The sequence below is a fragment of the Lacerta agilis genome, chromosome 9 (genome assembly GCF_009819535.1).
Source record: "Lacerta agilis isolate rLacAgi1 chromosome 9, rLacAgi1.pri, whole genome shotgun sequence".
In the NCBI taxonomy this organism is placed as follows: Eukaryota; Metazoa; Chordata; class Lepidosauria; order Squamata; family Lacertidae; genus Lacerta; species Lacerta agilis.
In genome coordinates, this window is record NC_046320.1 from 61,431,648 (window position 1) to 61,450,753 (window position 19,106).

General features: G+C 42.8%; 2 protein-coding genes across 4 annotated transcripts; one reads left to right on the forward strand and one right to left on the reverse strand.

The window, feature by feature from the left end:
- Positions 1–12,951, forward strand: ABRAXAS1 (abraxas 1, BRCA1 A complex subunit). 3 transcript variants are annotated; one of them, XM_033160732.1, is made up of 9 exons: positions 1–175; positions 1,482–1,572; positions 3,029–3,065; positions 5,575–5,641; positions 6,216–6,409; positions 8,350–8,469; positions 10,020–10,104; positions 10,761–10,872; positions 11,854–12,951. In XM_033160732.1, the coding sequence occupies exons 1-9, from the start codon at positions 74–76 to the stop codon at positions 12,282–12,284; spliced, it is 1,239 nt and encodes a 412-aa protein (XP_033016623.1). In that variant the 5' UTR covers positions 1–73; the 3' UTR covers positions 12,285–12,951. The 3 variants fall into 3 exon arrangements, with proteins under 3 accessions (XP_033016623.1, XP_033016624.1, XP_033016625.1); XM_033160733.1 differs by having other exon boundaries at positions 1–163; XM_033160734.1 differs by having other exon boundaries at positions 66–163; positions 1,486–1,572.
- Positions 12,952–13,349: 398 nt separating this feature from the next.
- MRPS18C (mitochondrial ribosomal protein S18C) lies at positions 13,350–19,074 on the reverse strand. The gene is made up of 6 exons (XM_033160739.1): positions 18,947–19,074; positions 17,437–17,498; positions 14,833–14,916; positions 13,868–13,925; positions 13,550–13,609; positions 13,350–13,467 (listed from the first exon to the last, which is right to left on the reverse strand). The coding sequence occupies exons 1-6, from the start codon at positions 19,035–19,037 to the stop codon at positions 13,391–13,393; spliced, it is 432 nt and encodes a 143-aa protein (XP_033016630.1). The 5' UTR covers positions 19,038–19,074; the 3' UTR covers positions 13,350–13,390.
- Between the last annotated feature and the right edge of the window lie 32 nt (positions 19,075–19,106).

Genomic DNA, 19,106 nt, shown 5'->3' on the forward strand with positions numbered 1-19,106 from the left:
TGCTACGCTCGCAGCCGGCCTCGCCCGCCTTCCGCCGCGCGGCTGAGCAGGCCCGTTGGGCGCGGATCCGGCCATGGCAGACGCTGAGAGCACGACGGCCCTCCTCTCGGGCGCCTTCGTGGGCGCGCTCGCTTTCCACCACGTCAACAGCGGCTCCGACACTGTGCGTAAAAAGGTGCCCTTCGCCCCGTGTTGGCGAACATCGCCATCGCCGTTACGCATGGAGTGGGTTACCCCGAGGAAGTGCTTTCGCCCCGGCACCTCTTGTCCTTGTTTAATGGGAGCTTGGGTGCTTTATGCGTAAAAAGGAGCCAGCGCGCGTGGTTGTTTGTGCGTGTGTGTGTGTGTTTGTGCAGAGGCCAAGTGAGGGCGCATCTCCTGCCGTGGCTGCCCCTTCCCGCACCAAGTTTCACTCCTGGTGATATGTTTGTTTGTATGCATGCTTATGTATAAGCACGTGTGCATTTCCCACTTTTAGACAGCGACGGAGCTGCAACGCGCGCAGACACCCCCCCCCCCTCCACCACTTGCTTTGGGAAGAGTTGCCTCGCGTCTCGTGTGACTCCCAAACTCGAGTGCTTTGTGCGCGCAGCCAGCCCGGTGCCCTGCGTGAGTCTGTAACAGAGTGACCGTAACCCTCTCTGCGACCCCTCTTAAAATGCACAGCTTAAATTGAGCTTCCCCGTTCCTCCCCAGGAAGATTTCAAGTCTCCATAAAATGCAGCTGTGTGCTCCACTGTCTTGGGCCTGCTTGAGATATATGTATTTCAAATTTCCCTCCTCGCAGATCTCCCGAGTCCTAGTCCTAGTCTGACACTCCATAGCCACTACTCGCTTGACACAACGACGCCTAACCTTGCAAAACAGCTATAATGGATGCTTCATGGAGAGGTCACCTGGAAGCATCCATAGTTAGTTTAATGTTAGAATATGCTCCCAAATTTGCTACAGTTTGCGACTAGTCAGTGGCAGAGGGTGCGATTTGATCTGTTTTTTGAAAGGGGAGACGCAAATACTCCTGCCCAGGCCCAGCCCTTAAATTATGCTGTTTTAAATGAGCATTTTATATTTGACTTCCTTTAGTAGTTTTCTTTTGGTATTTTGTTTTGTCTGGTTTTGTTTTGTTTTGCTTTGCTTTGCTAACTTTGCTGCATTAAATATGCATTCTGTATGTGACCTCCTTTGTAATGTTTTGTTTTGAAATCTAATATTTTAGATTCCTGTTCATTTTGTTACTTTGGATGTATACATTATATTTTACTTTCTTCAGTAATGTTTTATTCGGGATTGTTTTACTTGATGTTTTAATGTAGGCTGCAAACCACTTTGAGGGTTTTTTCTTCAAAATATAAAGTGGTTTAGAAATAATAATAATAATAATAATAATAATAATAATAATAATAATAATAATAAAAAATACTGACTATACAGCTCCTGCTAGTGGAGTGATGTGTAACTATGGTGTTTCTTCAATTGCAAAGGAAGGATTCCTCCTTGGGGAGGTGAAAGCTGAAGCCAAGGACATCATCACTGACTCTCAGATGGATGGTGCTGAAGTTGTGTATACAATTGGTAAGTCAGCTACCAACTGATGCATTTCCTTTGGGGCAGAATGAACATTATATGGCGCTTGTAAAATATTATTATTAGTGCTTGAGCGTACCACTATATTTGAATGCGGTGATGGTGCTGCGTTGCTTCTGAGTTGCTGTGAAGTCATTCTGTGGGATTCCATGGTGTCTAGCAACAGGATCTATTTTATACCGCAACTGGTCCTTTCCCTCCCCCACGAGGAATAGTGTTATCTCCAGGTTTGTCCCGTGGCTGTGTAGTTCTTCTATTTCTATACAACTTTTCATAATGGTCCCTTGACACTCCTATCTCTTCAGAGCGGCAGAAAGAGAACAAACGTGACCAAAGGCTTGCCTACTTGGCTGTGCATTTGTTTTTGCGGAAGAAAAATTATATAGACCTTCAAATTTACTGTACAGTGGACCCTCCGGATATGAATAAAATTTGTTTCGGGAGTCCATCTGCAACCTGAAAAGTCTGTAGGCAGAGGAACGGCTTCTGTGCACGCATGGCGAAACCCGGAAGTATACACTTCCGGGGTCGCCACATTAGTAACCTGGAAGTTATGTATCCAGAGTGGTGCGTAACTAGAGGGTCCACTGTAGTAGGTTGTTGGTGAGTATACGCATGAGAGAAAATTCCTATGATGTGTGATTTTGTGGAAAGGGTAAAGGGACCCCTGACCATTAGGTCCAGTTGCGGACGACTCTGGGGTTGTGGCGCTCATCTCGCTTTAATGGCCGAGGGAGCCGGCGTACAGCTTCCAGGTCATGTGGCCAGCATGACTAAGCCGCTTCTGGCGAACCAGAGCAGCACACGGAAATGCCGTTTACCTTCCCACCGGAGCAGTACCTATTTATCTACTTGCACTTCGACGTGCTTTCAAACTGCTAGGTTGGCAGGAGCAGGGACCGAGCAACGGGAGCTCACCCCGTTGTGGGGATTTGAACCGCCAACCTTCTGATTGGCAAGCCTCTGTCCCTGTGGATATGCCCAGCTATATATTCCTTTTTCAAGGCTCTTTAGTCATATGGACTTTTGCTTATCCACTGTAAATAAATGGAACGTGGGTGAGCATTTTAGGAATTTTATATTGTACATTGTTCTTAATTTTTCTGACTTTTAGTTGATTTTAGCTGTACTTCATCTTAAGACGCTTTAAGACTTTTTTTGTACAAAGCGACTAGCAGATGTAATAAATATTAAAATTATTTTAGTATCTTGTAAGGTTGTGTGTCTGGGTCACACGACTAAACAACAAACAGTGATAACTGAATTGTGTTCAGTCACAACCTTACAAGATACTCAAATAATTTTAATATTTATTACATCTGCTAGTCGCTTTGTACAAAAAAAAAGTCTTAAAGCGTCTTAAGATGAAGAACAGCTAAAATGAACAGTTATCACAGTTATACACAATCATTCAGGGGAAAGTAAGATGTTGTTTCATTTTCAGATATACAAAGTCACATTCCATGCTACCAACCCTTCAGGTAAGTTCTGTACCCTGTTTCAGAAAGAAATTTGAATTCTGTTTTACACAAGGGGATGATAAAATGCTCCCCCTTGCACGGAGCACTTCATGTGATGGATTCAATCAGAGCCGTGGATCATGGCAACAGAATATGCATGCCTAAGGAAACTTATTTCAGTGGGGTTTGCTCACAGATAAATGTTTGCAGCCTATGTAAGCAAAGGGAAGCATGTTTAGAGAGTTCTTTCCCCAATACTTTGATACGACAGAGGTTATACACAGTTGTGTGATCTGAATCAGAACATTGTTTCTCTGGTAATGTGGTCTTGGAACTGTTATAAGAAAAAAAACAACCTGCTCCTTTTCCCTTATGGTGTACCCAAGAGTCCGTATAGAGTCCTTATGTAGGTTCTCTGTGGTAGGAGAAAATAACAGAGGCCAACCAGAGAATATTGAGAAGCAAAGCAGCTAGTAAGCCTGATCTCTATTAAACTGTTGCAGGGTCCTCACTCACCACATGCAGGAGGGAGGAGGAACCCAGAACAATGGTGTGCAAGCCCTAAGGCTTTTGAAATTGCCACCCTGTAGCTCAAGACCACCCCCCAGTACATCATGCATACATCACAGATATATCATACATACATCATTATACATGACAAATCTATCTTTAGCCATCTCACCCCTTGCCTTTCCCTGTAAGACCCTGTAAAAATTGCAGTCCTCAACCGGTTTTCCACACCTATCAGCTGATCACCCATTCCCACCACCCTTCTGAGTAATACCCCTCCCCACTACCTCACTATATTTAAGGATCTGGTGACTTCCGTTTCAGTGTATCTGAAGAAGTGTGCATGCACACGAAAGCTCATACCAAGAACAAACTCAGTTGGTCTCTAAGGTGCTACTGGAAGGAGTTTTTTTATTATTTTGTTTTATCACAGAAGGGGGCAGGTCTACAGCAGAAATACATCACAGGGGGCGGTCTACAGCAGAATCCTGTCTGGCAGGAAACCTGTTAAAAGGGTTTATCAGGGGTCAGCAAACTTTTTCAGCAGGGGGCCGGTCCACTGTCCCTCAGACCTTGGGGGGGGGCAGACTATTTGGGGGGGGAGAATGAATGAATTCCTATGCCCCACAAATAACCCAGAGATGCAATTTAAATAAAAGCACACATTCTACTCATGTAAAAACACGCTGATTCCCGTACTGTCCGCGGGCTGGATTTAGAAGGCGATTGGGCCAGATCCGGACCCCAGGCCTTAGTTTGCCTACCCATGGTTTACCTAGACAGCCTGGCCATTCTTTTGTGATAATAAATACTTAATTCCTGAGTCCAGGTCACAGGCTCACCCTATTCATACAGAAATGTGCCCTTAAGGCAGGATTTGTGAGCGCAAAGACAAAATGGGGAGGCGTTTCCCATTTCCATCCAAACTGCAGAGGAATATTTGAGGTCACTGAAATTAGTCAAAATGGCTTTAGGGCTGTTTTCCTGTACTGTTTCAAACATGTAGTTATGTATGTGTTTTCCTGGTCCATTTATCAACGTTTATTTTATACCTTAGACCTTATAATTCTCATAACAGAACAGTAAGTGTATCTGAGCTGTACTGCTTCAGACTACATGTGAGAATTTGTGTCCTGTTACTGAATGCTCCTCCATGTAAGAATATTCCCTGCACTTAGCATGTTAGGCAGAAGGCTGAGTTTTACCTGATAACCTAGTTTTCTGTGTTGTTGTACAAAGAAGCATTCAGTTTTTGGAGTCCTCGCCTGTGGTGGTGCAGCTCAGACACAGATGAAAACTAGGCCTGCATTTATTTTTGGAGCTAGTGAAGAGATGCGTCGGCAATCTAATGTGCACTGTAGAAATGTACAGAAAATGTTTCCAAATAAATTTTAACACCTGTCTTACTAAAGAATACAAACCACTGTTTGCTTGACCCCTTTTTGTGCTAGCAACCTGTACTCAACCAATTAGAAACGCATGTCATGTGCAAATGATTTGCTTTGTGCCTTCTAAAAATATGGACACCATTCTGAAAACATGGTTGCTGCTTAGCCTCTTGCAGAAATGCATGTTTTTATTTATTTATTCGGGGCATTTATTAGTTGCACGTCCTCCATAGGAGTTCAGGGCAATGTACATGCAACATAAATTTTAAAACAAGGATTAAAAAGAATATGCAAACTCCAATTTTAGCAACCAGTCATTGAATACAGATTGGTGCTAGTGTTGTCACACGGCAAAAGCCTGGTAAATATGCCTTCAATTGATGTTGAACAATACATATGGAAAGTCAGTAAATAAAGTGATTATTATTTCTGGGCAGAAGATGTTACACGATTTTCTCCATGACTTCCTTCTCTTCCAAAGGATTTGATTTCTGTATTTTTATCATTATACCTTGTGTTTATTTGCTGTATGAACAAATGTGTGAAGCTTAGTAACAAAACAAATGCCACCCTAGAAATGTCTTTTGATTCAGCACCTCTGTTGCCCTTGGGATTCCTCTTATCTTTTCCAGCTTTTACAACTTGGCAGGAGAACTGAACGAGCCACTGCTGAATAATATATTGTCGAGTTGCAAAAAGGTATTTTGCATTTATAACTAACCTCTTCACAGAACTAAAATGTGTTCCTAGAAATGTATGGATACTTTAGATTACTACTATATTCTTGTTTAAATGCATGCATGGACTACAGACTGGATCTTATTAGACATGTACAGGCATGTTTTACTTTTAGGTAAGTCCCAGTGAGTTCAGTGGGCTTACTCCAAGTAAGTATAAGTGTGTCTAGGATTGCAGCTTTTGACTGCTATCTCCACATGCTTATTGGCAAAGAAGCTCAATTGAATACCATACTTCAGAGTGAACATGCAAACAGTTGCTCTGCCACTGATTTTCTCAGTGTGCGTCACCTTTTCACATTATGGGCACAAGGTTGTTACCAAAGAGACATTTTAAGTATGGCCTAATACCTTGACTGGTAAGATACTCCATTGCCTCTCGGAAGACAAGCTAAGCTGAGTCTTAGGGAACCCAGGTAAGATCACCTTTTAGCACCAGCAACAGGGTGACTGTCAAGTCATTATGCAAGAGGTATGAGAACCCTGAATTTTTAAAGAAGCTATATCTAATTTTCAGATTGCCATTTCTTTTCCAGACTGTGGTGGGCTGGTACAAACTCAGGCGTAATACTGACCAGACAATGACGTTCAGAGAGCGACTCCTTCATAGGCATTTACAGTCACACTTGTCAAATCAGGGCCTTGTTTTTCTGTTACTAACTTTCAGCCCAACGTCTTCAAATTTATCCACTTACAAATTTGAATATGCCTTACATAAACCGCAAGAAGGGTAAGTATATTTGGTCTCCTTTAGTGCACTTCTGTAACTCGGTGAAATATAGCTAATCACTTCCTTGGGTTAATCCCTTTTCCTTTGAAATTTGGAGGAAATCTTGCGATGGAAATGATTTCTTTCTGTTGAAATTTCGCTTTTTACTCTTGATATCATTGGCTGCAATCTTACACATAATTAGACTTTGTGATAGCTCTACAGAAATGTGTGGGAGAGACCCAACATCACATTAGCACAAAAAGCTTGAGAGCTGATGTGGTGCAAGTGATAGCAAACTGTCACGAAGCATAATACCATATTTACTCGAATCTAATGCACACCTTTTTGGGCCAAATCACGTTGTGAAAATTAAGGTGCGCATTAGAGTCTAGTTAATATGGTAATAACAGTTGCACTAGGCCAGTGGTGGCGAACCTTTTAGAGACCGAGTGCCCAAACTGTAAACCAAAACCCACTTATTTATCACAAAGTGCCCAAACTTGTTGAGCTTTTTTTGGGGAGCTGCCGACCAAAGTTTTGGAGCTTTTTTGGGGGGGGGGTCGCACAAAAGTTGCTTTGCTTTGGGGGGGGGGGCGCCCCGAAGCTGCTGAGCTTTTTTTGGGGGGGAGAACAGAAATAAATGACAAATAATACCTTCGCTAGCATTAGGGTTAGTATCCAGGATCCAGGAGGTCTCCAGGAATCCAAGTAAGTGGTGGTTTCGTTAGGCGGGAGGGCGTCGTGAGCTCCCACGGTCGGCAGCGGTGTGTGAGGGCGCAGGGCCCTGCCACCGCCCTGCTCGTTGTGGGGCTTCCCGCTGGGGGCCTCCCGCTGGGCCCGTCGGGCGGCCGGAGGCTCTGCATCGGCCGCGCTGCAGCCTTTTCTTTTTGCTGCGGGCCTCCCCTAGGCCCGGGAGGGCAGGGGAGGGAGCCCAGCATCGGCCGCACCGCGGCCTTTTTCCAGGTGTCGTCGGGTCTCCCGCTGGGCCCAGGAGGGCAGCGGGAGGCTCTGCATCGGCCGTGCGACGGCCTTTTCTTTTGCCGCGGACCTCCCCTAGGCCCGGGAGTGCGGGGGAAGGAGCCCAGCATCGGCCGCGCCGCGGCCTTTCTCGTGTGTTTCGGCGGCGGCGTTTGAGGGCGCTGGGCCCTGCCGCCGCCGCCGCCGCCGCTCGTCGTCAGGCCTCCCGCTGGGCCTGGGAGGGCAGCGGGAGGCTCTGCATTGGCTGCGCCGCGGCCTTTTCTTTACCATGGCAGGCTGCGGGAGCCCCAGGATTGGGCCGCGTGACGGCCGAAGGGATGGCGGCGGGGCGCAATGCGCTGGGCCCTGCCGCCGCTGCTGCTGCTGTGGGGGCCCAGCGGGAGCCCCTGGGATTGGGCCGCTCGGCGGCCAATTGACTGCCGGCGGCGCGGGGGGTGATCAATCGCTGAACACAATCTCCAGCGACTAGCAAAAAAAAAAAAAATGTTCAAGGTTTCAACAGCAGACGCAAGCCTGGGGAAAAAACAATAACAACAGCACGGATGGGCCGATGGTGCGCGTGCCAGCAGTGAGGGCTCTGCGTGCCAGATCTGGCACGCGTGCCATAGGTTCGCCATCACTGCACTAGGCATTGCACACCATCTTTGTAAGTTCCAAGACAACCACAGGATTAGTTTGTGTCTGAGCAGTGCTCAATCTTAAAATATTAAAAGCATATTTCTGAGCAAGTTTACTCAGAAGTAAGTTCCTCTGAGCTCAGTAGACATAACTCCCAGTTAAGAATGTGTAAGATTTTTTTTGTAAGGCTGCAAACCTGGGAGTAAATCCCATTGAACTTAGTGGGACGCACAAAGCAATCCTATACAACTCTTCTCAAAAAGTTGTATTAATCATTAATAATGGAATGGCACTATTTCATGCACTCAGTAAACCTTCCCATTGTAGGTATATTAAATTCTTCTGTTTATCCTTTTCTAAAGTCCTTTTCAGAAAGTTCCTCTTGTTATTGCCAATTTGAGAATGGCAGAAGAGCACGGATACCATACTGCGTCTGGTTCTTGTATTTCTTCCGGCTATTGTAGAGCAGTTGCAAAACACAGGTATGAAAAGGATGTTTTAATTTTTTTGCATTGCATTTTTGGTGACTCCAAATGATTGCCAACTAGCAGCATAGGGTGTGTGTGTGTGTGTGTGTGGTGTGTGTGTGCACATATATACACACACAAATACAAGTGGGAAAATGTTAGAGTGTATCTTTATCTCCCCTAATAGGAGTGCTCCTGTTCCAACTATGGCCTCTTCCTGGATATTACAAATTGGCTAAAGTATGCATGTAAAATCAAGCTAAACCATAGTTAAGTATGAGTGCACAGGTAAACAAAGCAGAAATAGTGGCTGCTTTGCTCCTTCAGTCCTCATGCTGCTGTGCTACCAGCAGCAAAGCCATTGTTTTGCATAAAGGTAAAGGTACGCCTGACCATTAGGTCCAGTCGCGAACAACTCTGGGGTTGCAGCACTCAATTCACTCTATAGGCCAAGGGAGCCGGCGTTTGTCCGCAGACAGCTTCCGGATCATGTGGCCAGCATGACTAAGCCGCTTCTGGCAAACCAGAGCAGCGCACGGAAACGCCGTTTACCTTCCTGCCGGAGCGGTAACTATTTATCTACTTGCACTTGACGTACTTTTGAACTGCTAGGTGGGCAGGAGCTAGGCCCAAAACAACAGGCACTCACCCAATCGCAGGGATTTGAACCACCAACCTTCTGATCGGCAAGCCCTAGGCTCTGTGGTTTAGACCACAGCGCCACCCGTTTGGCATAGTGTTGTATTTAAACCTCAGCCTTGTGGTTTGTCTCCCTCAGACAAACACTGGACAGTAAGCCAAGAACAAACCTTGGCTATCGCTTGCAGTTTGTCAAGTGAGACAAACCACAAACCTAGGTTCAGGCAGGAGCAAAGTGCTTGCAATTTCTGCTGTAAGTACTTGTGAGCTTGTGCATTTGTGCTTAGTGCCATTTGTGAACCAGACCACAATGAGGGCCAATCAAGCCACTTTACCTTCCTCCTTCAGCTTTCCATTTTTTCTCTTTCATCTGACACTCCACATTCTGTGCCTGCTTGTATCTTATGAGCATACTCAGTCCTCATTGGACTGGTTTTGTTTCGTTTTGTAGTACTGCTCTTTTTTGGCGGTGTTAAAAAGTTTCTTTATTTATTTTTTAATTCTGCAAACCTCAGGATTCTCCCCTCTTGTTTCTCAGTGGCTCAATTTCGCTGTTGGAAGAAGTAATTAAATAACTGAGGGGTGGAGGGTAGGCTTCAGCCTAGAAAGCTGGACTAGCTGATGTTTACTAAGGAAAAACATGTACTTGCATTATTTTAAGAACTCCAGTCACTACATTGGAGTTTGACTTTCAACTTGCTATAAACAAACTTGCCTTATTTTAACCAGCAATGCCACCAGCGAGTATTGTCTCCTAAATGCCAATAGTGCTTGAGATTTACTGCTTATTCCTATAGGTTTTCATGTCAGCTAAGGTTGTGTTCACTTGTCAATGCCAAAATTTAAATATTTCAAAATCCACTTTGCATAAAATGGCAGATGGAAATAGTACATTCTAGATTTCCTCTTTTTTTTTGTATCAAAAGGTCAGAATTTTTTAACGACGATGGGTCTCTAAAAGAGGTTCTTAAGACTGCTGAAATGTCTGCCACCTTGCAGGAGGAAATGGAGGTAAGTTACATGCTTTTGGAAAACTTCTCATGCAGCTTTTAACCAGTAACACAAAGTTTGACATAAGTGTTTGGCAACACAATATATATAAATAAATGTTGAAGCAAAATGTCCTAAAGCTGGATGTTGGAAATTAGGGAAAAGTAAACTGCATTAACTTGTGCACCAGTCAGATACAATATTATTGTGTATCCTAGAATTAACCATAGGTAGGGAAATGAGTGCCATGTGCAGAATCACACTTATTTAGGCTGTATTCCAGAAAAAAACCTGTTGTTCTGGGGCCACCTGAAAGCTTAATCACACAACTTTTATTCAGGAAATTAAGTGTTCTGTGACAGCATTATCTGGTGTCCAACAGCACACATAGAGAGTGCCTCAGTTTCATAAGAATAGCTCTGCTGGATCAGGCCACTGACCCATTTAGTCCAGTGTCCTGTTCTCACAGTGGCCAACCAGACGCCTGTGGGAAACCAGTAGGCAGAACATGACTGCAAGAGCAACACTCCCTTTCTGTGATTTCCAGCAACTGTGGAGGTAGAGAATAGCCATCATCTGTTAGCAGTTAATTCATAAAAAGCTTAATCAAAATGTTTATTGTCTACTGATGAGATGCCAGTAAATTCCACAAGGTGTCCATTTTTTCTCTCTCCTAGAATATAGGCAGCAAAGTAGCGGATAGTGAAAGATCAGTAGAGAATCTGCTAGCAGAAGTAGATCAACTGAGACAAGAAGTACAAAGAAAAAAAGAACAGATGCAAACTGCAGGTAACGTAAAACACCTAACTTTCTGTTCCATGTCATTAAACTGACAGGGTACGTAATCTTCTACAGCTGAAATAGGAATCCTCATTCCCCTTTAGTGAAAGCTCCTCAGAAATGTAGGTGACAGGAGAGAAGAGCTACAGGTTCCTACTACAATACCTGTCCTAGGATCTTAAATTCAGTCTCTTGGTTCTGATTCTAAAGCAGGGGTGCGCTTATGAATTGTCACTGGCTTCCCTTTACTTTTGGCATCTTCAGTTTACTTGTCAGCCTTTGCTCCTGTAAAAAGAGCTTACACATTTAATCAAGTGGTAAACCAGGCACTGCTCAGAATTTTACAATGGGAACCAAGAGCACAGATCAGGAATAGGCTAACTACGGCTGTTATTTGACTGCAACTTTCACCACCCTGACCCAATTGGATGACACCAGGCTGGCTACCTCTGATATAGATACCGTATTTTCCGGCGTATAAGACTACTGGGCGTATAAGACAACCCCCAACTTTCCCAGTTAAAATATAGAGTTTGAGATATACTCGACTGCAGATTCTCCACCCGGTGTATAAGACGACCCCTGACTTTTGAGAAGATTTTCCTGGATTAAAAAGTAGTCTTATACGCCAGAATATACAGTACTTACTTGTCTAGAAATGACCCTGATGATGCAAAAGCAACATTCAGCAAATAGTTCAGATATTTAGAATGTATGAGCTGCTATTTCACATATGCTAAGGTTGTATGTTTTATTAAGCTGTAGTTTTGCACAATATGAAAAGGCTTCAGCAAGTCTCAGGCCCCATGCTTTTGCCTTTCCTTAACCATAGTTTGTCACTTCATCCATTAAGGAACTTGAGGCTTGCCAAAGTCTTAGGAGTGCTCATTAAATAGTTACCAGACAAGCAGCTGCTGTTCTACGCAGTTGGAAGTCTTGTAGGCTGCTGTAGCTGTTATATCAAAAGAAAATACCCTCTGTCTGTTTCAGAAGTTACCCAAACGAAGAAAAGTCACCCAGATGAATCGAAAGAAAATACTTTCCTTTGTCAAGCTTTGCAAAACTTTTTCCCAAATTCTGGACTGCAGTCAAGCAGTGTTACTTTAAAAGGAAGACAGATTTCTAAGCATTGCTGCAACATTGACCACAACACAAAAATAATGGATTGGCTCACCTTAATGTTCAAAGAAAATAGTTTCCCTGAATCTGAGACAAGGCAGGTAATTAAGCGAAAGGCTACTGTAACTACAAGTGGACCAAAGCCATTCAAAAGGCTACGATCTTTCAAACTTCGTCGAAATCTATTTCGGGAGGACCAAAAGAACAGTGACCAAGAAACAAACATTGCAACCAGTGACACTGAACCTGATGAGGATGTTACAAAAGAGCCTGAAGAACGCAGTGTGTCTCCAAGTTTTTAATCCCTTTCGGTACAGATAAAGGATTTCTTTCCCCCCATAAATTGTTGCCTATATAACCCTCCATTTGTTCACAGTCTCTGGGGGAAGTCTTGTTTATGAAAATTCACGCATCCAAAATTAAACCAGCATTATCCCCACAATTGGGGGGGAAACAAAATCGCCCAATTTCTTCCTCAGTAGATTTTGTATTCCTTATTTTCCACAGGGATTATCCCTGGTGGAAGACTTCAGCATAAAATGTACTGTACTGATAGTGCCATGTTTGTTTTCTCCAAGGCTGGACTAAGAATGCAACAATATTTCTTGGCTTTTTATCCAGTTGTCTCTCTTTGATCCAGTGGAGGCTTCTCTTGAGGGAAAGGAGAGGTGATTTTCACTAGTTCCTCCCTCTTCAGGTTCTCATGCTGCCTCCCATGTAATTCCAAAGGGTCCACCAGCCCTCTGGAGCAGAAAGGGGTGGTGCACAGGTCTGCAGAGGAAAGGAAGGGGAGATATCCTCCTCCACTGGATCAGAGCCTTCCGTCAGCAGTAGGATACAAAATGGTTATAACCCATTAAGTAACATGCTGTGCTTGAAAGCGAAGCAGCTGAATTGAAGGCTAAACATGGTTTCATGTCAGCCTACAGAGAAACGGGCAAGACCTTATTACAAATATTTCATTCATGATACTGCCTTTGATTATGTTCCACTACTCCCATTTTCCACATGGAGCAATATAGTACATAGTAATATAGCACACAGATGCGCCAAGCCTACACCTACCAAGGAGTAAGCCCTATTAGACACAGATACTTGCTTCTGAGTAGGTATGTATATCGTTAGGGATGACAGCATGTGTCGTCTTCTTTATAAAGCTTTTATTTGGTTATATGACGGCATGTTTTCCATCTTGCATACAAAGTGACAGCCATTTGAAGAATGACATCATGATTATTAGCACAGAGGAGAAGCGTTCTGCCATTCACATGGCAATCCTTTGTACTCTCTATACAGCAGAATTAACAGGATCGTATCTGACATGTTAGCAGTTTGCTTATTAAAGATATACCAGGAGTGACTACAAATCAGTTACAAAATCAGTTTTATTAAGTACAGTTAACATAATTCAATCTGGATATTTGATACTACATACTTTAGGGTCGCTGAGGAATGTTGGGTCCTTAAATGTAACCGACATAAATCCTGCAACATAATAAAATACAGAAGCTTTAGAAACAAAGCAATTCACAAAACATGCAGCCCCATATTTTAAAAAGATGCTCACCCAATTGTCGGGCTCTTTTAATATTTTTTGCAACCTCTCGCTGTTTCTTCATACATAAGCCTGTAAAATCAAAAAATCCTAAAAAAGCCACTTCATTTGAAAACATCAATTCCTATATCAACGCAGATTAAACCTATAAGGGGCTTTTAAAAATATGAGCACTCAAGACTGGTCTCAATTTAAGTTTTAGAAACCAAATTCAATATAATTCAGAAAGATGCACAGGTCATAGGTGGTTGGCTATTTAAAAAGCCTTAAAATTAGTAAGTAGTGAAAAGCATTTATCTTAAATATAATACTGCTAAATCTTTCACATACCTGTTATATGACTTCCAAAGATGTGACCAGAGTATGGCGAAATAAATTGTGATAAAAGCTGTTGAAGGAGGGGGGAAATAGCAATTATTAAGCAACATTTTGACTTTTTTTTTTTACACATTTGTAGCAAATTTCCAGTTTACTTAAACATACCAATCATGCAATATTTAAAGAAAATTAAGTACTGAAATGTCACAAGCAGAAAATATTTTAAAATGTAATTAGTTTCTGGTTTGTATGGCCGGTCAGTCTGCAAAGCGGAAATCCAAAGGAAAACCAGAGGATTGGTAGGATAAAACAAAGTAGAGGCCCAGTGCACTTAAGACAGGGTGAGGCTTAACACTGTACACAGGTATAGAAACAAGATTTTGTATGCAAGAGAAGCAGCACATGAGCCCACAAAATAATCCTGATAAAGCCGCGGTTAAGAGATCCAACAATGTTATATACTTTATTCCAAATGCAATCCTGTTTCGATGCTTGCTTTACCTGGCTTTACATCTCCTGCTCTTGGTTATTAGGTGTAGAATTATTGTACTTACAAAGTGACACCCTATCAACCACATGTGCTGGGCAAGCACAGTATTCTGCATTCCTGCAATTATTCTGCCTCCGCACCTTTAAGTCAAATGCCATGGGGATTTGGCATATGTCCAAGGCATACTTTTGATTTCCAACATGCAACTGATCGTTCTATTTTTCCTTGCACATATTCCTGAGTGTAATCTAAAAGAGTGAATTTTAATTTTACATATTTAGTGCCAATGGCATTCACTCCTATGTGAACAGAGCCACATGAGAGGAACAGAAATGTTGCAAAAATACTGCCCTGAAGCAGTACTCTTGTAACACGTAGGAGTGTAGACAAGTATACTAGCATGATCTCCTCTGATAAGCATAAGCCTGATTTTGCTCAGCCTCCTTTAATACACCTTGAAAACAAACACAAATACAGAGGAATTTACCTGTACATTTTTGTAGTCAACAGCTACCCCACACAAGACACACTTTTTAGGAGGTTCCTTATAGGGATTGTCCATTGGCACTGGCTGAAACAGAAATAGTTTTAGCAGAAGCGTCTTTCTACTCTTTCTTTTAGTACTGACTGCTTAAGTGCTGAAGCAGACATGATACTAACATACAGGACAGGTGTCTTCCAACATGTTATCACAAAAATCAGCCCTAGGTCAGACTCTAGCACAAGGTCATATATGGTACATGTCTATTTGGTTGACCCACCAAATGGGGCTTCTAGTTAGAACTGCTTTATAGAATACACTAAAAAAAGCAAAAGGCTGCTTCTGGGCATTTTTGTTGTTGTTCAGTCGTGTCTGACTCTTCGTGACCCCATGGACCAGAGCACGCCTGTCTTTCACTGCCTTCCGCAGTTTGGTCAGTCTCATGTTGGTAACTTCAAGAACACCATCCAACCATCTCATCCTCTGTCGTCCCCTTCTCCTTGTGCCCTCCATCTTTCCCAGCTTCAGGGTCTTTTCCAGGGAGTCTTCTCTTCTCGTGAGGTGGCCAAAGTATTTGAGCCTCAGCTTCAGGATCAGTCCTCCAGTGAGCACTCAGGGCTGATTTCCTTCAGAATGGATAGGTTTGATCTTCTTGCAGTCCATGGGACTCTCAAGAGTCTCCTCTTGAGGGCATTTTTAACTTATCCTAAAATTGCCATATAGTTCTTATATTAAACTTTAAATGTAAGAACAGAATCCATCATTGATCAATCTTCTTGATTGTCTCCCCTCATATATATGTAAGCCTATAAAAGGTTGCTACAACATCTCAATCCCTTGTGTATCATCCTAGTACAGGAAAGGTGGGGTAGAAATTTTAACCCTATTTCTGGCACTTTGGTTTACAAGCATTGGCTAGTGTAATTTATACCAGGCTGTGGTCAAACATTTAATATCAGGCAGGCATCTTCACAGTATTCTTTTTTGGCACCTACTGAAGACATTCATATTTGGACAAGCCTACCCAGATGTTTAGAAAATTTGCGTGAGTTTTGATTTGCCTTAGTCTATTATTGTGGTTCCTCCTGTATGTTTTTAATTATGGTTGTAGTTTTTATTTTTATTTTCCTTTTTGTAAAACACTGAGGTTTTTTTTTCTACAATCAAGCAGCATTTAATTTTTAAATTAATTAATTAATTATAGGCTGAGAGGCAGTGATTGGCCTAAGATCACCTAGGGAGATTCATAAGGAGGACCTTGCTGGATCAGACCAAGAAATTTTCTAGGTCAGCAGCCTGCTGTCAACCTGATGCCTAAGCCATTTGCAGAACCTGAGCAAGACAGCAGTGATCCCAGAGATAAGCATTCAGAGGCATACTGCCTCCAACAGGGGAGCCAGAACATAGCCGTTGTGGCTAGCCGCCACTGACAGCCTTAGCCATTCTTCCTTGGTAATTTTGGCACCATTTTCCAACTTGACACAAAGTTTCTTTTAATTGTTTGCCAAACAAGTTCTGTATTTGATGCCTCACAGTTTTCAGAGTAAATAAATTGAGATTGTTAATAGTAAACACTGTAATTTTGAAACACTCATTTTTACTTCAGCTACCTTCCTACAAAGTGTCTTCTATGTTTACAGTCTAGTTGATAATGAGCCTTAAATAAAGTGGAAATACCTGATGTACCGTATTTTTTGCTCCATAAGACGCACTTTTTTCCTTCTAAAAAGTAAGGGGAAATATCTCTGCGTCTTATGGAGCGAATGGTGGTCCCTGGAGCTGAATTGCCCAGGGGCCAAAAGAGGATCGTGCTTTTTATTTTACAAAGAGAAAAGGGGGTGTTGAAAGTACCCCGCTCAGCAGCTGATCAGCAAGAGATCGGGAGAGAGATAAGAGTCCCGGCTCCCTTTCAGCCCCGCCCTCCTTTGTTGAATGTGCTGCAGAGGGAGGTTGTTTGTTTCCCCAGGACATGTGACTGCCTGATTAGATTATCTGTCTGGAAACTGTAGAAATGGCTCCCTTTCCTTAAGATTTTTCAGAAATGTGAGTTAAACCTCATAAAAATGGGGCTTTTTCTCTTTGCTTTTCCCCCTTTGCAAAAAAAGCTGCAAAACCTTTAGCTGATCCTCGGGGAAAAAAACCCAGGGCTTTTCCCTTTTCAAAAAAAGCTGCAAAACTTTTAGCTGATCCTAAAAAAAAAGCCTTTTGCCTTTGCAAAAACAGCTGCAAAACTTTTAGCTGATCCTAAAAAAAGCCAGGGCTTTTCCCTTTGCAAAAAAGCTGCAAAACTTTTAGCTGAGCCTCAAAAAAAAAAACACACACACACACACAAAGGGCTTTTAGAGGAGGAAAACCAGAAAAATATTTTTTCCCCTTGTTTCCTCCTCTAAAAATGAGGTGCGCCCTATAGTCTGGTGCGTTCTATGGAGCGAAAAATACGGTATGTTCTTATATATTTAATACTGGCTCCTGTGCAGTTTTACAGCAGAAAAAAATACAGTTGGAACACAATTATTTTCTTTTAACCACTATAATCCTATGTTTTGAGTTTGAAAACTTTCACAAATATGTAGGCTGATTAGAATGTTAATTGTAACACACATTTCTTACCATATCTGCATTACTGGACAACGGTTCACTATATGAACTACACTCCCGTCTCCATGATGCAACTGAAAAAGACATGTAACACAGCACACTCACAAGATGTTTTTAAGTATTCACAAGAAATTTAAAGCTAGCGGCAGCAAAGAATTAATGTTAAAGCACTCAAAGTCCCATGCAGGCAGCTGTTTGGAAATCTATGCAGAGGATTAAGCAGGCTGGCAGAGGAAGGGCAGATCACTGTCTTTTCACTTTCAGCCCCCTTAGTTTCATGCTAGCCTCAGAGGAAGCAAATTCTCCTCCAAAGCAAGCACAGAAGCCAAGTGGACTGGAGGAGGTGCAATGTAGTGTTCCTACAGTGCATCGGCCATAGTCTTTGCAGATGGTATCTACTAGGGATCAGCAAAAGTCAATGTCATCAACCCATTATTGTGACACGGGCTCTCTAAAGGCTTTTGTAAGGTCCAACACGCACAAGGGAAATATTTCAGGCCAAGCCAAATCCAAGTGCAGATTCTAGTGAAATCAGCCTCAGTTACACTAGGTTCAGAACTCTGAAATACAACACTGATAAACATAAAAAGCTGGGCCGCTTCAGCCCTTGAGCCAATGCATGCATATGTAAATCTGGACATCTGGTCTCACAATGGGATTATGTAAACCCTTGGACATCTACAAATGCAGTAATGAACAGAATTACAGAGTTAATATATAATGTGGTTCAGGGTTTGCTTGAGGAGCTGCTCTTCCTAAATACATCTGTAAATGATAAGGGATTTAAGCCTAGCTCGAGCTACATACACCCATGCTATTCTGGAGACAGATGAAGCAGTTATTTTAACACTTCAAAACCGTGCCCACTTATTGATGACAAGCAGCAATAAATGTACATAGATTACTACGTCGCAATGCATAGAAACACTGCGCCCATTTATTTGTTTATTCAAGCTTAAAGCTCTGAGGTGTTCCTATTATCCGTCCCACAGCCCGCACAAGGCAGACCAGTGCCGGATTCATGTATGAGCTAAACAAGCTATAGCGGGGGCCCCACTCTCTTGGGGCTCCCCAAAATAATTAAAGGAAAAAATGGATGTACATTTCCAAAATATAAGATAAAAAACAAATAAAATAAAACCTACATACAGCAACAGTGTTTTGAATTGTGTAGGCTCAAATGATGTAAGTAATGGGCCCTGCCTGCTAGCCTGCTCCATAAAATATGGCTTGCTCATTTCTATATATAGGGTGCCTACATTCTGCATGGACTGGTTGCCTAGTAACACATGCAAATGGCTTTAGATACCTATTAGGTCCATAAATTACCATATAGCTTATATTCAACACAAAAAACAGCGACAATTTGTTGTTGACAAAGGACAGCTAGACATATAAAGGGCCCCATTACCTTCAGTAGCTTAGGGCCTTATCAAACATAAATCCGGCCCTAAGGCAGGCCACGCCTTAGCGAAAGAAGCAAACTCCCTCCCTGGTTAGGGCAGGACCTTCCGTCTCTTACCTGCACTAGAGGAAACAGCGCCCTTCCTTACGCCAGCGAAGAGGCAGAAAACCCGCCCTGAGCCCTTGGCTGCCATCGCTAAGACCGCCATCTTTTCCGCCTTTCAAGCTTCCGCTGAGGAAAACGCAGAGAGCAACACCTAAATCCTTCCCTCTCGGTA